Raw genomic sequence first — 22,774 nt, forward strand, 5'->3', positions numbered from 1 at the left:
AAGTAGTTTCAGATATGTAATCGCTACAGTAAAAATATTAGTAATGAATCGCTTAAAGTTTTTGGAGTTCCCCTCGATGAAGTGCAATGCCTTTGTCTGTGGACCGTCGAGCAAACATGGCGGCTTCGCAATAGCTGGAAAGCTAGAGCGAACAAAAATGAAATGATTTCACTTCAGTGTTATTGTCCACAGTCGCCCCTGCAGAAAGGTAGGCTAAAATGTATTTGCCAACAACATTTAAAGGTGAAATCATCAAAGTGTCCCCTGTAATCTGCAAGGGACAAGGGCTTTGAAGCTTGATGTGAAGTATAATGGGCTTGATTGCTACCTTGCTAACACACTCTCACATTATTTAACAGTAATGCTTTCAGAAGAAAGATGTCAAAAATATATTTCAAGTAATTAATGCACTGCAGTCTTGATCTGCACTGCCAGCTTGATTTAATAAGAAGGACTGTTTGTTAGTAAATTGGTTGCAGGGTTGCAAGGCATGTAATGGTATTTTGTCAACCACTAATTATGGAATATGGTACTTGATCCACCAAAAAATGTGACGTGCTTTTGGGGAAGTGATTCACGACATTAATACCCATGAAAAGTGTTAATGCTTTTAAACGTGTTATCTATGCTTTTACACATAAAGATGTTTTCCTATCTTAGTACATGTGATTGCATACCATTGTGTCATAATATATTGAAAAGATTTCGCAATGCTATCTGGTGGTCTTTCATACTTTCTTTGTACAGAATGTAATAATGCACAAAAGCAATCAAAATTCCTTACTATATGTTTAATGTTAATTGTACAATTTATGTCCATGTTCTTGCTCTGTATCAACAACAGGTTATAATAATGTTATAATAACAGTTTAAATCAAAACACTGTTAAACTTTATATGATAATTTAATTTCCACTTTCACTTCCTTAGCCAGTTCAGGTCTTTAAACTCAGCATGCATGACCATCCAGTGGGATGATTGGCCAAAAGTATGCATGTGCAATAGAGTCTGATTGGTTTACCAATTTAATACATGGCAAAACTTGCTCTGAATTTCAATGACATTGTTAACCACCTGCAGATGAGCAGCATGCATTGGCAAAAGTTTATAATTTTACTTTGAGGTGTCATTAATCTGGTGTTGCACTTCTGCTATATAAAAATAGGAAATGAAATACAGTTATGACCAAAGTACAAAAATTAAGCATTCGTGGAATTCAGCAACAGTGTATTTTATTGGACTGCAATATGGGCACTGTTTAGATTATGTTAATTATTTGCCATTACATTAGTCAGTTTGTCTGTTAAGTTGTCTCACCTCCACTTTTTATACCGCACCATTATCATCTTCAAAATATATTACTTCAGCCAATATGTAAATGTACTTTTATGTTCTTTTACTGGTTTCCTTATGAAATGAATTAGCCAAATTAAACAAAGAATAATACTTATGTTATGTGTTACTTAAGACATTACACAACTGAACAATACAAAATGAAAGGACTCATCCTTTTTTCTTTTTTTTTAATGGTAAACAGCCTTTAAGTCACAACCATGACTTGCTACTATTATTAGGAATATATTTCTTCAGTTACACTATAGAGTGCAACAGTGCCTGCCCACTTTTTCAGCCATCTTGGTTCCAGAAGTATTTTTCATTAATTTCTTCACAGTGGTAATAACACAATGGGCACTATGGTAATAGCTCATCGACCATTTCTTAATGTCTTTAAACCAGCAACGTTTCTTTATTCAGTAGGCTACACCTTACCACTCCGAACAACAAACATATCTACGTAGAGAAATATAGAGTCATACAACAAAAAAAGAGTACATAATGTTATTTTACAAGTAGGGCTGGGGAATTTAACTCGTTAAATTCTGCGATTAATAGTTGTTTGTTTAACATGTAAAAAATAATCAAATTATGCAGTATCTGTTTTAATTTTTTCACTTCCTGAAACTTCGCTAATGTTTTTCCCTACTTTCTGTGGCTAAAATTACACGCTCGACTCGACTGCACATCCTAACATAGAAACCGATTGTGTGACGCTTATTCTTTATGCGCACATGTCCCGGGCATTATAAACACAAGAGCGGATTAACTGTGCGGAGAATGGTGACTTCACCCGCAAGTGGTGAGCCAGGTGTGGGAGAGATAACATACTGTATCTCTTTGCATCACCCAAAAACGCTCACTCACTGTCATTCGAATCAGTGTCAAAAATGACACAGGGTGTGCGCGATATACACTCACTGAGCACTTTATTAGGTACACCTGTACACCTACTTATTAATGCCTTTCAGTACACGGGTGGTAGGCCTACTGCAGCCTCAGCTTTCTGTTCTCTTCTTAAAATAAAAATGCACATTCGAATGGGCCTACCATCCATGTACTTCAGCAGAAATTGAGATTCATCAGACCAGGCTATGTTTTTCCAGTCTTTAACTGTCCAGTTTTGGTGAGCCTGTGCCCACTGCAGCCTCAGCTTTCTGTTCTTGGCTGACAGAAGTGGAACCTGATGTGGTCTTCTGCTGTTGTAGCCCATTCGCCTCAAAGTTCGATGTGTTGTGCATTCTAAAATGTTATTCTACACACTACAATTGTACAGAGGGGTTATCTGAGTTACCCTAGCCTTTCTCTCAGCTCGAATCAGTCTGGCCATTCTCCGTTGACCTCTCTCATCAACAAGGCATTCCTATCCATAGAACTGATGCTCACTGGATGTTTTTTGTTTGTGTCATCATTCTGAGTAAACTCTAGAGACTGTTGTGTGTGAAAATTCCAGGAGATCAGCAATTACAGAAATACTTAAACCAGCCCATCTGGCATCAACAATCATGCCACGGTCGAAATCACTGAGATAATTTTTTTCCCCATTCTGATGGTTGATGTGAACATTAACTGAAGTTCCTGACCCATATCTGCCTGATTTTATGCATTGCATTGCTGCCACATGATTGGCTGATTAGATCATCGCATGAATAAGTAGGTGTTCAGGTGTACCTAATAAAGTGGTCGGTGCGTGTAGACTGAACAACAGCCAGAGAAAACAATAGCTTAGAGATTTTAAACTTTAGCATTTAATTTGTTTTACATCTATATGTATAGTGTCTTATAATACATTGGCAGTATACACTTAAAGTAATAGATTACCCAAACATAAAAAGTCTCTCATCATATACTCACCCTCATACCATCCTAGATGTGTTGTGTTCTGCAGAACACTAACGAAGATTTTTAGAAGAATATCTCAGCTCTATAGGTCCATATAATGCAAGTGAATGGTGAAAAAATGTGTAGTCGAGCGCACTTCGGCGTGTTAAAGAGATCATCCAGGTATCTGGATCACAGTAGTCAGTAATGCTGTTCAGTCCTGCCAAAGTGTTTCAGATAACGGTGGTCTGCTGCATCCTCCACTATATAGCACTCAGAACCAACCTGCAAGATTGGAATTGCACTTGCAACTTGCATTCAGCAGCAATTTTGTGGACGTGTTTGCGCCGTTGCCTGATCTGCATAATTTTGAGTGTGTAATGGACAAGATGTTCCTTGCAATATGGTTATGTATTTGATTATAAAATGGTTATATTAAACTGGTTCATCTGTGGTTCATCAATTGAACAGTTGTGTTTTGATGATTTCTGTCATGTTTTTGGTGGAAGAGAGACAAAACAATGTTACTGAATTTTTTGTAAATTAATTGAAAAGTTAATGCAGATAGGCAAATATAGATTTAATCCTGATTAAATGTAATTCATGTGCTCATCTACTGATTCTTTTTCTTTCCTTTTTTTCCAGAAACAGTCCCTGGGACTCCTAGGAATGTCTGGTTTGAAGAAGAGTGCCAAAGTAGAGGAAAATGACACCTCAATGTCAAAAATCTCTCAGGAACTTTTGAACAGCCAAACATTCTGTCCACAGGGGACTACATCAGAAACATCAGTGCTTTGTCCTCAAGACACTATGGCACTACTCTGTGACCAAGGAGACCTCCTGACCAGTATTGGTTTTATGGACTCCATCTGCACAGATGGACCAGCCAAAGCTGCTTATGTCAATGGATCCACCTCACCCAATATCTCAGATGAAATATTGTTGGATATTTCAAAAAATGTACCAGGATTCCTTCCTAGATCTTTTCATGCACAGAATTCTGTCACAACCAACGTCCACTTTGAAGAACCTGATCCACTCAGAAAAGAGGGGGAAATAACAATTAAGCAAACATTGACTGCCGAGGATGTGGAAAATAGGGGAATATGGGGCTTTGATACGGAATCGCCAGAAGGCTCATTAGATCATTTTGATGACGTAAATGACCTTAGCTGGGATCCCCAGAAAGAATTTATGAAGTTCCTCTGGGATGATGATAATGGTATTGAAATGGAGGGAAACTTGCCCCCTGTTGCCTCACCCCTCAACCATAAAAGAAGGGTTCCATCACCGCTCGGCCATGAAAGAAGAAAACGTAAATCAAAAATTTTACTGAAAGTAGATCCCTCAGAGGAGCTATACCCAAATTTAGATTTTGATTCAAAAAATGATAAACATGGTGAAGGAAGCCAGAAAGATTGCAGTACTCTTAAGAAGATTCGCTCTCCAAGGAAACCATCCAAATCACGATCACCCATTGCAAAAACTACCAAGCATTTAAATGGAGCTGCTGAAGCTGCCAAACACCCTTTTCCCAAACCAGAAAAAAAACCTATTAGCAAGACACAAAGGTTTGGATTGACTAGAGAAAATTTGACAACAGGCACAAGTTCTAAGGCGCAGCCTAAATTTCTTCCATGTAACAACAATTTTACAGAGAAATCTAAAGAATACAGACAAACTACATTTAATACAGACACAACCAGTTCAATGCCATTCATATGTAAGGAATGTGGACAGTGTTATCAAGATCAGAGTTCACTGTTAAATCACGTCAACGTTCACCAGGTAAAGGGGAAAAAAAATATGGAGGAAATAAATGAGGTGCATAAAATGAAAGATGCAAAGTTACAGTGCCCCCAGTGTACCTTTGGAACCAACTGTCCAAACACATTTGTCAAACATGCCAAGACCCATGAGAAGGACAAGCGGTACTATAGCTGTAATAAGTGTGATTTTGTGGAAATGAATGAAGTTGAGTTAAGACGTCATTTGCTTCAAAAGCATGGTATCAGTGATGCTGATCTGACTATTTGGAAATCGGATGGAGTTCAGTTACGCAAAGTCGATAGATCAGACAAAAATTCTGCAGCACCTCATCCAATCTCAAAAAGTATCCAGAGCCATTCAAGACTCGACAAATCAATTCACACACTTTTATCCAGACAGAAACACAGCAACCAGAGTGCCTCAGAATGCAACTCTCATCAGAGTCCTCATGGAATCAGTGCAACAGGGTTTCCTGACACAGACAAATGTCTAAGTGATGATTCCTTTGATTGTGAGACCACATTGTCTAGAACTAAAAGGACTTCATCCCCTTCAAAATGTCAGAAAAGACCAGTTAATTCTAAAGAACGGAACAGAAAAAGCACTTCTAAATTTGACGGAAACAGCACTTGTTTAAAAGATTTTGGAAATCGGTCAACCCCCAAATACACAAATTTAGGCTTGGAGAAGCAAACATTAAAGAAGTCACCCTCAAAAAGGAAAACGTCAACTCCATTCCACAATATGCAGGGCCAAGATATTCTTTTAGATTTTCCAAAATGTAGACAAAATTTCAAGAAACATGAAGCATCCAACAATGACTTTTTGTGTGATTCTAATCATGACCTTGGTGCATGCCTAACTAAAGAATGTGAGGTTAAAGAGGATCTTAATGTCAGTACACGTTTGGTAAGAAGACAGACTTTACTTGCAGAGGGAAGACTTTGTGCCTCAAGTAATCACTTTGAGAGAGATCATGGGTCTCCAAGGACATTTTCTGTCAAGGAAAAAGAGGTTTACGATGACGGCTCTGAGTCAAACCCAGTTGTGAAACATGAATCGTACACAGATCTTAAGAAGGATCTAAATGCTTGTCCTTACATTCCTGCTGATTTTGAGTCAGGTATTATTCTCTTTTATGTACTTGCAATACATTCATTGTGTCTATGTAGTAAGTGTTTAATCAATTTGTTTATAGAATCATTAAAGTTAGTTAGTTTTTATTTTACTATTAATTTATTTAGTTTATTTATTTGAACAATTAAATACAACTCAGATTCAGGTGATTGGAAGCTTGAAATATTGTTTAATAGTTTATTATTTAGCAAATGTAGCAGCAACAAAGTGGTAGCTCTTTTCAAATTTCCACAAATGCTAGTTCAGAAAACACAGAAGAAACACAGAAAATGTGTGATCAAATTGTCTGTCTGTCCAAAAAGTAGTAATTACTGATTATTTCACTCACATAATTTAAGATAAAACCTGTGCACCCCGACTTCTGGAAGTTACATTGTAGCCAGCCAATCTGATTAGAGCTTGCCAGTGTGAGAAAGTTCTTGTCATTTTTGTGTTCAGTACATATCAGTTCGTCTGTGGTCCATCTGATGCTGAGACTACACTAATATAAGACATAGGCGCTAATATTTGCTATTTGGTGAATATTTAGTGTATACTGGTGGGCATACAGCTACATTTTTGTCTACCACTAGTTTTCTAAAGTGTAGTTATTTTTCATAGACCATCATAGAGATATATATGTTTTTCTGGTCTTTTCCTGGAAATTATCAAATCTTTTAGCAGCCCACATTTGCTGATTGACCCGTATTTCCACAGTTAACAAAGCTTGTAACAAATAGACATCAAAACACACATTTCTGAGCTGATACGTTAACTGATAATTAACAGCTAATTGTGGCCGATACCGATATTTTTTACTTTTTGCATTTAATACCTTTAAACAGGGGCTGCTAGCTAATTAATTAAAAACTACTCACTTGAAACAAAACAGGTGTTTAAAAGCTTGGAATCTGTACTTCTTGTCTGCTGACAATCTGGCCAACTCTTAACTGATGCTGTTTAAGGTTTGGCGGATGTTACGTGAACCAGAAGTGTTTAGATATTACAGATATGTAGACAGATATTGCAGGTGTATGCTGATTTGAATAAGGAATAAATGACATGCATAAAGACTTGCATAAATTTGTTTTGTATCCATTTAAGAATATTTGTAGTTATTATGCCCTGTTAAATGAGTTTTTATGGTAATCCTGATGAATCGCTTAATTTAACAGAGAGAGACTAATGAACTTTAAACAGATGTAATAATGAACTAAACCAAAATGAGACAATACATTAACAGCGTGTAACGAACATTAAACAATTAAACACACAATGCCAAAAACACATTTCTACATACTCGGTGTAATATTAATTCCGGTAACCAAACTGTGTGCAATGGTGGCGTGTGTGTGTTATGTGTGTCCGCACATGCCTATACTCCATATCATTCACATATGCTCGTTACAACACTCATCTGTAACAGTTCCATTTTGTAATTTAATGAATATGTTAAAATTAATCATAACGGAAATAGGACAATATCAGCAGAACGGACAGTCATGTGTCATAATGTTGGAAAGTCTCAACTCATAAAATACAACAAAAACATCAGTTGCACTCACAAACTAGTGTTTTAGCCAAGATGACATCTCATGTCGCTCCGTGAGGATCGTTTCAAGATCAATACACCGTGTTGTGTTTGGGCTCATTTTAATCGGAATAATCTGCTGTAAGTAATGATATACCATTTTCCATATTCTGTTTATGTTGCATAAAATGATAAGCTAAAACAATGCATTGATTGTCACTAAGTAACATACTGTACATATATGTTCACTTATTAGTTCTTGAAACAAACAGAAAATGGAAAACGGCATATCGTTACTTACAGCACCCGATTAAAACCCAAAACAGCATAACACGGTGCACTGATGTAGAAGTAATTCTCACAGAGCAACGAGACATGCTTTAAAGGTCTACAACACTACCTATCCTGGTGATGCACATTGTTTGTGTGCACGTGCACTGACACTTGAGACTGTGTGACAAAGAAAGAAGCCACAAGCAGTCAGAGATTCTCTAGTGCAAGCAAATAAACAGTAAGACATTATTGGCGAAAATATCGTGTAATTCCATTATCGTGATAAAATTTAGATTTTCACAGTTATCATCCGATAGATCACCAATTTATCATGCACCCCTTGAGGATGAACATTTTTGTTAATGGACTATCATCATTACATTTAATATTACATGCAACATGTTTGTTATAATGAGAGAATTTTCACTTGTATGTCAGAAGCCATGTGGGCTAGAATGTAATTCCTCTTTTCTTTTAATCTTTGAGAATGGTTTTCTAAATACCAGAAGACCTAACAATAAGGCTAAAATATGTGAAAGTCCAAATCACCAAATCTTGTTATTTCTCACTGTGTGTAGCATTTTTAATGTGGCTTGTTTCATAAACCTGTCACAATGTAATGCAGGCTTTATTTGAAGAATGGGGCAGTATGACGTGTATTTGACCCGACAGCAAACACACAGGTCGTAAATAAGTGCTATTTCTCATTTCATGTGGAAACAGGCTGTTTACCTGAGTCTTGCAGGTATGTGACAAAAATGGCCTGTTTAATTCTAAGAGTAAGAGAGAGGGTCAAAAATGGCCTAGAAAACCTAAATTATGAAAAAAAAAGACTAACATTATAACAGTAAAACAATTATAACATATGATATGGTTCAGACTAGGGCATCAGTATTCTAAAGCTCAGAGCTTTGATTCAGTTTGAATCAGTTCTAATTTTGGGAATTAGCAGTTATATGGACATGTTGTGGAAGGGGTGAAAGAATTCTCAAGTATAAAAGCCATGGAGTGTTGATAATTTAGTGAATAGTGAAAAAAAAGAGTTGTCTAATGAAAGCGTGATTCAAGGTGTTCCTGTGATAGCACCTGTTATCCTGCCATTGGTGATGTTTCATACCTCTTAGCTGTATCTCATTCCAGCTGCTCACATACTGGCCAAATGTACTTGATTTGTTTACAGTCAGGGAAGATGTGTGTCATCAATGATAGGTGCTCAATGTGGATGTTAAAATATATTTTCGAGGTAATGCTTTGATTGGTTTAAAATTGGTGTAAGATAGCAAATTTGCAGGCTAGTTAGTTTACATATTTATGTGGCTTCTCTGCGATAAATATTTGTTCTAACTTTCTGAAATTATTTTTTTTTCTTGCACTCAAAATTAATTATGTGTGGTTTTACTGTTGCTTTCTGATTCCAGCAGAGGTGGACACATCCCAGACTAAACGTCATGCAGAGCTACCAACTGACTACCAACAAACAGAGCTCATGTGTCCACTCTGTATGGAGGTTTTTGTCACAAGGACTGGGCTGTCCAATCATGTACGAGGCCATCTGAAGCGACTGGGAAAACCTGCTTCCACTACATCAAAATCTCCAGTGATTCTATTGAAAGAACTGATGCGTGACAAGAAACAGTTTGAGATGAAGTTGCAGGTTCTTGAAAAGAAGTGTCGTGGTTCCAGGTCTCTCTATCCTATAATATTGAGAAACGGTCTAACCTTCACATCTAAAACACCCAGAGAAAAGAAATGGATAGAGAATTATAAAAGCTCACCACCAAGTGATCTGATTGGATTTTTGAAGAAAATGAGGGCCAATGAAGAGACTGAAGCCAAGCAGCCATCCCACACAGACTCATTCACAGGTATTATTCAACTGTAGTAAGATTGTAACCGCAGGGCCACTACTGACAGTATCCAATATGAATGATAAAAACAACCCAAATTTTGTCAGTAATAGATGTTTAAAAGTACAAAATTTCCAAAAAAGTTGCATCTTTAAGACCAAGCCTTTACAATCTAGAGGGGGTCCAATAGAATCTATGTAAAATCTTAAATTGCATAAGGCGAACCCTTGCATCTCTAGCACACACTCCCTCTTCCAATACCAAGTTTAAATCTTTCTCCCATAATCTCTTGAGAGATGTTGAAGCTCCGTCCTCCAGATTCTGAATAAGCAGGGAGTAATACACTGATGCCTCATGACCTTTTCAAAAAGCATTAATCTCCACTCTCAGAGTATCTGCTGTTTTAGGGGGGTGTATACCACTCTCAAAAATAGTACAAAGCAGGTGGCGCAGCCAGAATGTTGAACCATATTTTCAAAGGATCTCAACACTCCACTCTTATATATGTCACCGAGCATATTAACCTCCCTCACAATCCACTCTGTCCAGCAGAAAGGGGATTTATTAATACATAATTTTGGGTTCAGCCATATGCTCACATTTAAATAATTGTCTGAATTAAACACCCTGTACACTTTTGTCCATACCAAGTGCAAATGCAAGATAACGGGGTGTAACTTAACTTCGCTTAGTTTGATAGAAAGGCTTTGCAATGGTGAAATAGGGTTAGCACTTCCTGTTCAATACAAAACCAGGGAAGGGCTCTCTCAGGTGAAAGCGACCAATGAGCCAAATGTCTGAGGCCGAATGCATAATAATAAAACAAAATCTTGGGTAGGCCTAGCCCACCTTTGTCAATTGGCTGATGCAATTTATTGAAATGTAATCTGGGACGTTTACCATTCCAAATGGAAATTGGACGGTAACTCTTGCACTCGCTGGGATCTTTGTCCTTTTAAGAATCAGACTGATCCGGGCTTGTGTCATGGTTGGCGGAAGCTTTATATTCTTTAATGATTCCGTATAAACTTTTAGCAAAAGTGGAGCCAGTTCTGTAGCATAAAATCTAAAAAATTCAGCGGCAAAGCCATCTGGCCCCGGGGCCTTGCCTATAGGCAAGGCCTTAATTACCTCGCCAAGCTCCTCCAAGGTTATTTCAAAATCAAAAGAATTTTTCAGTTTAGGAGGTTCTAATGGTTCCACAGAGTTTCTAATATCCTCATCAGTAGACGAAGATGTGGAACTATAGAGATCAATATAGAATTCTTTAAAAGCATTATTAATATCAATGGCTGAGGTAAATATATCACCACCAGCAGATTTCACTGAGGGAATGGTAGAAAAAGACTCTCTCTGTTTTATATATCTAGCCAGAGGTTTCCCTGCTTTGTCCCCCGACTCAAAGTATGACTGTCTTGCCCTTAATAGCCAAAACTCCACCTTTCGTGACAAAATAGTATTATATCTGTATTTCAATTGGGTCAATTCCCTGAGGCCATTAGATGACATTCAGCGCTTCAGCTCTGCCTCGGCACTTTTGATATTCCCTTCCAATTCCACGAGTTCTTGTGCTTTGGATTTTTTGGTGAATGAGGCATACTGTATGATCCGGCCCCTAAGAACCGCCTTAAATGTCTCCCAAGCCACACCCACAGAGGATACTGAGGACCAGTTGGTCTCCATATAGACATTTATTTCAGCCTTTAGCATTTGTTGGAATTCAGGATTTTGCAAAAGGGATTCATTAATCAAATCAAATCACTTTTATTGTCACACAACCATATACACAAGTGCAATAGTGTGTGAAATTCTTGGGTGCAGTTCCGAGCAACATAACAGTCATGACAGTGATGAGACATATGCCAATTTACAATAAACATCAGATTTACACAATACAATTTAAAATCTAATATACACATAATTACACACAACACAATATACAAATAATAACATACAATGTACAGTATACAATACACACAATTTAGAATACACATTATACAATAAAAAATAGTGTATATATAGTATACTGTATATAAAATGTACAGTAGGTTGTATTGTACTGTATTGACATTCAGGCTGTCGGTTGATAGTCAGTTGCCAGTGTGTTGTTAGGAGAGAATATAATTTATGACAGTCCAGTGTGAGATAATAAGATTAATAAAGTGCAGTGCTGATGTATATTGATTGTGAGAGATCAAGAGTTCAAAAGTCTTGATTGCTTGGGGGAAAAAAGCTGTCATGAAGTCAGCTGGTGCGGGTCCTGATGCTGCGATACCGCCTGACTGATGGTAGCAGTGAGAGCAGCCCATGGCTCGGGTGGCTGGAGTCTCTGATGATCCTCAGAGCTTTTTTCACTCATTGCCTGGTATATATGTCCTGGAGGGAGGGAAGCTCACCTCCGATGATGTGTCTGGCAGTTCGCACCACCCTTTGCAGGGCTTTGCGGTTGTGGGCAGTGCTATTGCCGTACCAGGCGGAGATGCAGCCAGTCAGGATGCTCTCTACAGTGCTGGTGTAGAACCGTGTGAGGATGTGGAGTTTCATTCCAAATGTCCTCAGCCGTCTCAGGAAGAAGAGGCGCTGATGAGCATTCTTCACAACGGCCTCAGTGTGGACAGACCACGTGAGTTCCTCAGTGATGTGGACACCGAGGAACTGGAAGCTGCTGACCATCTCCACTGGTGCTCCATTGATGGTGATGGTGCTGTGTTCTCTTTCTCTTCTCCTGAAGTCCACCACAAGCTCCTTTGTCTTGCTGACGTTGAGGGAGAGGTTGTGCTCCTGACACCAGCGTGTCAGAGTGTAAACCTCCTCTCTGTAGGCTGTTTCATCATTGTCAGTTATCAGACCTACCACCGTCGTATCATCAGCAAACTTAATGATGGCATTGGAGCTATGTGTTGCCACACAGTCATGTGTGTACAGGGAATACAGGAGTGGGCTGAGAACACAGCCCTGTGGGGCTCCAGTGTTGAGGGTCAGTGATGAGGAGATGTTACTGCCCATTCTAACCACCTTGCGTCTGCTTGACAGGAAGTCCAGGATCCAGCTGCACAGCGAGCTGTTTAAGCCCAGAGCCCGGAGTTTCTCATCAAGCTTGGAGGGCACTATGGTGTTGAATGCTGAGCTGTAGTCTACAAACAGCATTCTCACATAAGTGTTCCTTTTTTCCAGGTGGGAGAGAGCAGTGTGTAGTGTAGATGCAATGGCATCATCAGTGGAGCGGGTGTTGCGGTAAGCAAACTGCAATGGGTCCAGTGAGGGAGGCAGCACAGAGCCGATGTAATCTCTGATTAGCCTCTCAAAGCATTTGAGGATGATGGGTGTCAGAGCAACAGAATGCGAGTCATTTAAGCAAGTGATTTTGGATTGCTTTGGTACAGACACAATGGTGGAAGTTTTGAAGCATGTGGGAACCACAGACAAGGAGAGGAAAAGGTTGAAAATGTCCGTAAAAACACCAGCCAGTTGGTTCGCGCACGCTCTGATGACGCGGCCCGGAATGCCGTCTAGACCCGCGGCTTTACGGATATTCACCCATCGGAAGGATCAGGTTACAGCCGCTAGGCGGAACCAGCAAAAAAAGAGCGTGCAGAATCCTCAAACAGTCAAGCAAATGTTCAGTGAGCCAGTCCACTCTGCTGCAATGTGAGTACAACGAGATGACCCACTCACTCCACTGACTTTACAAAAAATACTCCACAAAACAAACCCCAGCAAACAGGAAAAATAAGCACAAAGAGCATGTAGATTCATCCACAAATCTGTCCCGAAGGTGTGCCACTCTACAAAATAAACTCCAGCCGCTAGGCAGAACCAGCACAAAAAAAAGCACGCAGAATCTTCAAACAGTCAAGCGAATTTTCAGTGAGCCAGTCCACTCAGTTGCAACGTGAGTACAACGAGATGACTTGCTTACTCCATTGACTTTATGAAGGACATCGCTTGTTGTGGGCATGTGAATGTTTTACTGCCATCCTTAGCATCTATTCTCAATTTGGCTGGGAATATCATTGCAAAAGAGACCTTCCGTTGGTGTAAAGTTTCTTGCATTCCTTGAATCGATCACGCTTCTCTCTTGTCGAATTCAAGTCTGGGAACAAGAAAATGCTGTGGTTCTTCCAGGAAATCCTTTACTCCTCGCCTCATGTAACACAAGATCTTTATCGGATGATCTCAGAAATTTGGCCAGAATTGATTTGGGCCTCTCTCCTTCTGCAGATCGACGAGCAGGAACCCTGTGAGCTCACTCGATTTCCAGCTTATGGCCTGCTATGTCGAGCAGATTCAGAAAGACCCCATCCAGGAATTTCACCGTATCCTGTCCCTCTGCTCCCTCAGGGATACCAACGATACGGACGTTATTCCGCCGGCTACGGTTCTCCATGTCCTCCAACTTCTCCCAGACATCCTCCAACTCCACCTTGGTCGCTAGCGGATTAGCAGATAATTCCCTCTCCGATTACTCCAGATAATCGATCCATTTCTCGACATCCCCCACTCTTGTAACCACATCAGTGAACTTCGCCTCCATGGCAGTGATCGACCAACGTATAACAGCAATGACCTTTGTCAGCATTGCTGACATGTTCAACATCTTTCGCCGCATTTTCCGCACCTCTCCGACCAAATCGACTCCCAGGCCCGTGGTCTGCTCAGGGGCATCAGCTTGAGCACGCAAGTGTCTTTTAATGTCTCCAGAGCCCGAGGATTTTGAATTCTTTAACATATTGTCCTCCTAGAACATGTGTGTGTGTGTGTGTGTATATATATATATATATACATACACTACCGGTCAAAAGTTTTGAAACACTTACTCATTCTTTATTGTTGTTATTTTTTTTTTCTTCACATTTTAGAATAATAGTAAAGTCATCAAAACTATGGAATAACATAAATGGAACTATGGGAATTATGTTGTGACTAAAATCCAAAATAAATCAAAACTGTGTTATATTTTAGCATCTTCAAAGTAGTCACCCTTTGCCTAGAATTTGCAGACATGTACTCTTGACATTTTCTCAACCAACTTCTTGAGGTATCACCCTGGGATGCTTTTTAAACAGTATTGAAGGAGTTCCCATCTATGTTGGGCACTTATTGGCTGCTTTTCTTTATTATTTGGTCCAAGTCATCAATTACATTTTTTTAAATTTTAGTTTTATAATGAAGTAAATGAATATGGTGGCACAATTATATTTTTGTTTACAAAACTAATTTCAAACATTTAAGCATAGGCCTTCAGATCAAAAGATTATGGTCATGAGAAACATTTCAGTCAAGTGTTTCAAAAGTTTTGACCGGTAGAGTGTGTGTGTGTGTGTATATATATATGTATATATACAATAGTGGCCAAAAATATTGGCACACTTAGTAAATATGAGCAAAGAAGGCTGTGAAAAAAAAAAAAATCTGCATTGTTTATCCTTTTGATCTTTCATTAAAAAAAATAAAAAAAATCTAACATTTAATTGAAGTAAAACAATTGAAAGGGGAAATATCTCATTATTAAATATTTTTCTCCAAAACACATTGGCCACAATTATTGGCACCCCTAGAAATTAGTGCACCTGGGTGACTAGGAACATGAAATTGTTCAGCCATGACTCCCTGTTTCACAGGGGTATAAATATGAGGTAACACACAGGCCAAATTCCCTTAATCATCAATCACAGTGGGTTAGACTAAAGAATATATTTCTGATGTGCGGCAAAATGTTGTTGAGCTTCACAAAATGGGAAGTGGCTAAAATACCCATTTCCACCATCAGAGCAATAATTAAGAAGTTCCAATCAACTGGAGATGTTAAGAAATGGCCTGGAAAAGGACATTTGTCTATATTGTCTCCATGCACAGTGAGGAGGATGGTTAAAGTGGCCAAAGAATCTCCAAGGATCACAGCTGGAGAACTGCAGAAATTAATTGTGTCTTGGGGTCAGAAAGTCTAAAAAGTTGTTTAGGAGGGTTTCAAGAAAAAAAGCCTCTGCTCTCATCCAACAACAAACTCAAGCATCTTCAGTTTGCTAGACACTACTGGAACTTCAAATGTGACTGGGTTCTATGGTCAGATGAAACAAAAAAAGAGCTTTTTGGCAGCAAACACCAGAGATGGGTTTGGCATACACAAGAGGTGAAGTTCCCAATGCCCACGGTTAAATGTGGTGCTGCATCTTGAATGCTGTGGGGCTGTTTTTCTGCCAGAAGTCCTGGACATCTTGTTCGAATACATGGCAATATGGACTATCAAATACCAACAGATAAAAAATCAAAACCTGACTGCCTCTGCCAGAAAGCTTACAATGGGCCCTGGTTGGATATTCCAGCAGGACAATGATCCAAAATGAACATCAAAATCAAAACAAAAATGGTTCACTGACCACAAAATCAAGGTTCTGCCATGGCCATCCCAGTTCCCTGATCTGAACCCCATAGAAAATGTGTGGGGTGAACTGAAGAGGAGAGTCCACCAACATAGACCTCTGAACTTGAAGGATCTGTAGAGATTCTGTACAGACGAATGGTCTCAGATCCCTTGCCAGGTGTTCTCCAACCTCATTAGGCATTATAAGAGAAGACTCAGAACTGTTATCTTGGCAAAGGGAGGTTGCAAAAAGTATTGAATAAAAGGGTGCCAATAATTATGGCCAATGCGTTTTTGAGAAAAATATTTATTTAAAAATGAGATATTTCCTTAAATTGTTTCAATTATTTTACTTCAATTAAAGGTTAGATTTTTGTGAATTTTTTGAATGAAAGATCAAAAGGCTAAACAATGCAGATTTTTTTTCACAGCCTTCTTTGCACATATTTACCAAGGGTGCCAATATTTTTGGCCACTACTATATATATATATATATATATATATATATATATATATATATATATATATATATATACAGATTTTGCTGTTTCGTAATGAAATTGGTACTTCAGTTCACCAAAGTGGCATTCAACTGATCACAAAGTATACTCAGGACATTACTGATGTAAAAAACAGCCCCATAATTATTTGAAAAAATTCATTTTTGATCAAATCTACATTTAGCAGACGCTTTTATCCAAAGCAACTTACAGTGCCCTTATTACAGGGACAATCCCCCTGGAGCAACCTGGAGTTATGTGCCTTGCTCAAGGACACAATGGTGGTGGCTGTGGGGATTGAACCAACAACCTTTTGCTTACCAGTTCAGTGCTTTAGTTCACTACGCCACCACCACTTCACACTTGCAAATCTAGACAGGCCTTATTTCCAGCAGCCATCACTCCAACACCTTATCCTTGTGTAATCGTGCTAAATTGCTAATTTGGTACTAGAAAATCACTTGCAATTATATCAACACAGTTGAAAGCTATTTGATTCATTAAATGAAGCTTAACATTGTGTTTGTTTTTGAGTTGCCACAGTATGCAATAGACTGACATGTCTTAAGGTCAATATTAGGTCAAAAATGGCAAAAAAGAACCAGCTTTCTCTAGAAACCCACCAGTCAGTCATTGTTTTGAGGAATGAAGGCTATACAATGCTTGAAATTTGAAAAAAAAATTGAAGATTTCATACAAAGTTGTACACTACATTCTTCAAAGACAAAGGACAACTGGCTCTAACAAGGACAGAAAGAGATGTGGAAGGCCAGATGTACAACTAAACAAGAGGATAAGTACATCAGAGTCTCTAGTTTGAGAAATAGATGCCTCACATGTCCTCAGCTGACAGCTTCATTGAATTCTACCTGCTCAACATCAGTTTCATGTACAACAGTAAAGAGAAGACTCAGGGGTGCAGGCCTCTCAAAGAATTGCAAAGAAAATGCAAAATGGGGGGGGGGGGGGGGGGGATTTAGACGCAGGTCATAGCCAGTATTTTTTTATTAGACTTTTAAGCACTTTCTGCCTGTCATTCATTCTGTATGATTACAGGGCAGCCCATATATGAGCAGCAGGCAGTTGTAAGTTTGTGTTAGAAAACTATTTTGCTACTGTTGCTTTAGACAGCTGAAGTTATTGTACCTATACAAGGTCAGCGTAACTGTTCGGGTTTGCTGACATCAAATTCTAAGTTTATTTTATTTTCCTTGTGAGATGCTCGTCTGCTCCATCAGTGAATAAAGTGCTCTCTAAGTGTCTCTGTGTTTATGCATGTCTTTATAGGGGGTATGTCTAGTTCAGTGGCAAAATCTGGTGGAAGTTCCAGAACAGCTAACCTTGCTGACCTTTAATTACATGTGGTTTCACTGTTGCTTTCAACAGAGGTGGACACATCCAAGACCCAGACTGAACATCAGGCAAAGCTGCTGACTGACTGCAAATTGACAGAGCTCGTCTGTCCACTCTGTAGGGACAGGTTTGAGACCGGTACTGGGCTATCCAATCATGTACGAGGCCACCTGAAGCGACTGGGAAAACCTACTTCCACTGCATCAAAATCTCCAGTTATCTTATTGAAAGAACTGATGCGTGACAAGAAACAGTTTCAGATGAAGTTGCAGGTTCTTAAAAAGAAGTCTTGCACCTCCAGTTCTTTATATGCTGTAAGATTGAGTAACCGTCGTACCTTCAGATCTACTGGCAAACGGTATAAACATGTGTATTCTCGATCCAGAGAAGAAAAGAAAAGCATAGAGTCTAATAAAGGCTCACCACCAAGTGATCTGATTGGGATTTTGAAGAAAAGAAGGACCCATGAGGAGACCAAAGCCAAGCATCCATCCCACACAGCGAGAAAGGCTCTCGTTTTGCCTTCAGGCAAAGATCGTGGCCTGGTGATAGAACCTGCCAAAATGGAGCCTAATTCACTAACAGGTATTATTTCATTTGTTTCAGTGATCAACTCTAGAATGGTTGAAACAGCAGGGCACTCCTGACACTACACAATATAAATGATAACCCCCAAATTTAGTAAATAATCTGTTTCAAAGTACATAATTAGTTTATACTATAGCGATTAATTTGGTCTGCGTATCCCGAAATAAATACACTCTAATCCATAAAAATATTACATTTTTTCTTATTTTAGAGGTCTCCAAATATAGGGTGATGATGGTTGCTTAATTGAATTTTGATTAAAGGCTTGTATTTTAGTGTTTTAAATATTAGTTAAGCAAAGTATTCAACATGAGTGCTCAGTAAATACTTTGTAATATTAAAAAGCAGAGCAGTAGATTTATATATATCAGGCAGTTTTCAATGCCCAAAACATCGGTCTTCAGTGGTCTTTAGTGTTTTCCCTCAAATATTTTACTGGTATACAAATCAGTTGAAACCACCTAAATAGTCAAAACAAGATGAAGCTGTATCAAGACGTCAATGCAGATTTCATAGTTTTGGGTTCATGGTCCATATTCACAAAGATTTTTATCTTATCCTAGGAGTTCTCCAAAGAGTTCCTAGCTAAGAGATTTTTCTTAAACCTTTCAGAAAACTGTTTAGAGCATGTTTTACTAAGGAATGGGAGGTACGTGTGCTGAGTGACTCAAGCCAGGTCTCCTAAGCAACCAAATTGGCCCGGTTGCTAGGGATGGTAGAGTCACATGGAGTAACCTCCTCGTGGTCGCTATAATGTAGTTCTCACTCTCGGTGGGGCACATGGTGAGTTGTGCCTCCACACGTGCTATGTCTCCGTGGTAACGCGCTCAAAAAGCCACGTGATAAGATGCGCAGATTGACGGTCTCAGATGTGGAGGCAACTGAGATTCGTCCTCTACCACCCGGATTGAGGTGAGTCACTACGCCACCACGAGGACTTGGAGAGCATTGGGAATTGAGCATTCCAAATTGGGGAGAAAAGGGGAGGGGAAAAAAAAAAGGAATGGGAGGTAAGTAAAGGCGGAGTTGACCTTGTTGCTATGGATGACGTCACGTTTTATTATCAAATTTTTAAATCGCCCAAACTGATTGTTAGACAGGGAACCACTGTTTGTCTGCAAATTTGTTATAGACAGACAGTGGTAAATAAGTATTGCGTAGGGATGGAAGAGTGGATTGCACAGAAATTTCCAGTTTTTCCATGCTAAAACAGTGGCATTTTGCCTGTGATCAGGAAGCGCAGAGTTGTCAGAACCTTTATCTCTGGTGTAACTGCGTTGTTTTAGTTTGTGAGAGGTATTTGCATCCCTAAACTAGTTGCTTCTAAATTTAGGAGCTACTTTTAGTCTTAAGATTTTTGTGCATACAGGCCCAGATCCAGACCAAGACATAACCCAAAGACACAGACCTAGACCTGTCATTCCAAAAACCAGGCTGTCCCTTTTAATGAACTGAAATAAAGAAAAAGTTTAATTTATTAACCATTTAAAACATTGAAACAATTTACACAGTGGCTAAGTAGCCACTCAGAGCCATGGAATTCTTACAAATTGGCAACATTTAGATGACTCATTTAAACATGAAGAAGTTAATAGAGTGAACCCAGTGTTTAGAATATTATCTACTTTTATACAGTGAATTCAGTGACACAATTACAACATCAAAAGGATTCTACTGCTGCCCCCCCCCACAGAAATGTGTAAGTTTGCATAAAAGAATGACTTGAAGACCCAGCAGAAGATAGTATGCAACAGTGCTGCAGTCCTTTGTGTGGGGGGTTTCTTGTTTATCTTGTGTCCACAGTTTAAATATTGTTGGTTTGCTATAGTTCATATTGCCACAGTTACTTAAATTCATAATATGCTATTTTTTGTGTTATCTATATATTTTCTTTACAGATAAAAGTGAACTCAATAGAAAAGTATGTGAGCACTGTAATGCCACTTTCCACAGTGGTGTAAGCCTCTCCAATCATCTGAGAGCATATGCACAAAGAAAGAAAAAAGCCCTCAGAGATGGAACAAGTGCGTATAATTTTTTCTTCTATGTAATAAATGCATCTATTAATAGTAATTGTTCTGCACTTATATAGCACATTTTTAACCTTAGCGATTCCAAAGTGCTTTACACTGTGACTCATTCACCCATTTACGCACACACTCACACACCAATGACAGTAGAGCTGCCATGCAAGGTGCTAGGCTGCTATTGGGAGCAACTTGGCGTTCAGTGTCTTGCCCAAGGACACTTCAGCATGTGGGCCAGGAATTGAACCGCCAACCCTGCGATTAGTGGCCAACCTGCTCTGCCACCAAAGCCACTATGCAGTGTATCTAGCCTATGTTAGTTTTATATGCTAATTGTACTGGTTGGGAATGTGTTTTTCTGTGTACTTACCCTTGTTTGTAAAGGAATTGTTACCCTAACCATCTTGCCATATAAAAAAGACTTTCAAGAAAATTGCATAAAGATAATTTAAACAATACACTAAATCATAATATTCAGATTTTCATGTTTATGTGTCACATATCACAACCTTTCCAAAACATTGCACTGACCACTCTCATTTACTAAAATAAATAACATGGATGCAATTTTTAAATTAACAGTTTAAATTGTTTTTATGACCTGAAGGATGATTTTGCTGTTTTGGACTATATGTAGAAATGGAGTGATCTAATGATGTTTTTTTGTTTTGTTTTGTGGTGAAGGGAATTATGAGCTCTGATTAGTGTGAAAATCACTTGATGATAGGTAGCATGAACTTGAAAGTGCTCTTAAGGATTTTTTTTGTTTATGTCGCTGTGGAATACCACTTTGGAACGAATTGGAAAAAAAATTAATAAATATATTTTTCATTGTTTAGCCTATGACTGTAAACAGAGAAAGCAAAGATCAAGGTCTGGGTCAAAGAAGAAACCCCATCTATTGCTGCACACTCCAGAGGAAATCTATACACTTACTTGCAGGTAACTGTATTATATACTGTATAATGCATTGTATATGGAAATACAAATAATGACAGTTGTTTCGTTTGTAGCGTTTGGTTTGACTCTTATTTGGCATTCATTACGTTTCTGAAACTTATTTTAATCTAATGTGTAATTGCTTCCATGTGCAGGTTTTGTGATCTAGTCTTCCAGGGCCCTTTGTCAGTACAGGAGGACTGGATAAAGCATTTACAGAGGCACATCATGAATACTGCTGTACCGCACACAGGGGCAGGAATGGTGGAAGTTACCTCCTTCCCCAAGGACTCTTGCCCCAACACAGAACCTCACGCACAACCTTCAGTAATGCAAACATCCTCATGAGCCCAGGAAACTTGAGACACAATTTGTCCTAGGAATATCACTTGTATGTAATTTGTTTGATTCCCACTTAAATTTTTATATGGTCATCAATACTGGATTTATTTTTATTTTATTTTTCTCTCGTAATGAGGATCCACTTTCATTACACACAGGTTTTAGGTATTGTTACATTGTGCTGGTGTTGTACATGGTTGATCAATGAACGTACAAATGGTGGGTGAATGTGTTAAGATGTTTGTGGAACCCACCACCAAAATAACTTTTACCTCAGATGATTTTCAAGGCTTCTCATACTGGGTTTAATTCATATTGGGTTTGAAATTTAAGTATATGTATTTACTTGATTATGAATTTTATGACCCATAAAACACACCAGTCATTGTGTGAATCAAATTGTTCTATGGCTATTTAGCAGTCCAGACAGTATGCATGTCATATCTTCCTCATTACACCATTTACGTTCCAGTAACATTTTCATTTTACTTATTACCCTCTTTTGATTCTCTAAGATTGCCATGTGTGCTGGAAAAAAAAAAAAAAAACATTAACTGTTACTTGTGTAGGCCATTTTTCACAGTTATTTTTGTGTATAAACCTTTTTAGGTAATTTATGTGAAATGTACATCTCTATAAACAATTTTGTTGTTCAAAATAAAATGTTTTTTTGTCATCTTCAACTTAAGCTGTGAATGTAACATTGCCACATAATATGTATTTAAATGTGTTTATATTAACCAGTCTTTCTATCCAAGGGTCTTTGTCACATATAAAATTCAAGAGTAAACGATTTATTTCTGTCATCAAAATTTAAATGACGTTTAGCAAAATATTTAGTGAATTAATTTAGCTGTTAAAAATAAACAGTAGCAGTAGAATAGCTTGAACTGTAGGGTTCAGTGTCTTTCAATGTGGCACATTTGTCTAATTCATCCCTGACTAGAAATTAAAAATGTCTAGGGCCAACAA

General features: G+C 38.5%; 1 protein-coding gene across 2 annotated transcripts; it reads left to right on the forward strand.

Moving 5' to 3' along the window:
• The first annotated feature begins 98 nt into the window (after window positions 1-98).
• LOC127442619 (zinc finger protein 644-like) lies at window positions 99-22,485 on the forward strand. 2 transcript variants are annotated; one of them, XM_051700787.1, is made up of 7 exons: window positions 99-208; window positions 3,801-6,048; window positions 9,264-9,710; window positions 17,940-18,491; window positions 20,393-20,518; window positions 21,361-21,463; window positions 21,616-22,485. In XM_051700787.1, exons 2-7 carry the CDS (start codon window positions 3,825-3,827, stop codon window positions 21,806-21,808), a joined length of 3,645 nt encoding a protein of 1,214 aa, XP_051556747.1. In that variant the 5' UTR covers window positions 99-208; window positions 3,801-3,824; the 3' UTR covers window positions 21,809-22,485. The 2 variants fall into 2 exon arrangements, with proteins under 2 accessions (XP_051556747.1, XP_051556748.1); XM_051700788.1 differs by having other exon boundaries at window positions 9,267-9,710.
• The last annotated feature ends 289 nt before the right edge of the window (window positions 22,486-22,774 follow it).

Source organism: Myxocyprinus asiaticus, chromosome 6 (genome assembly GCF_019703515.2).
Source record: "Myxocyprinus asiaticus isolate MX2 ecotype Aquarium Trade chromosome 6, UBuf_Myxa_2, whole genome shotgun sequence".
NCBI lineage: Eukaryota > Metazoa > Chordata > Actinopteri > Cypriniformes > Catostomidae > Myxocyprinus > Myxocyprinus asiaticus.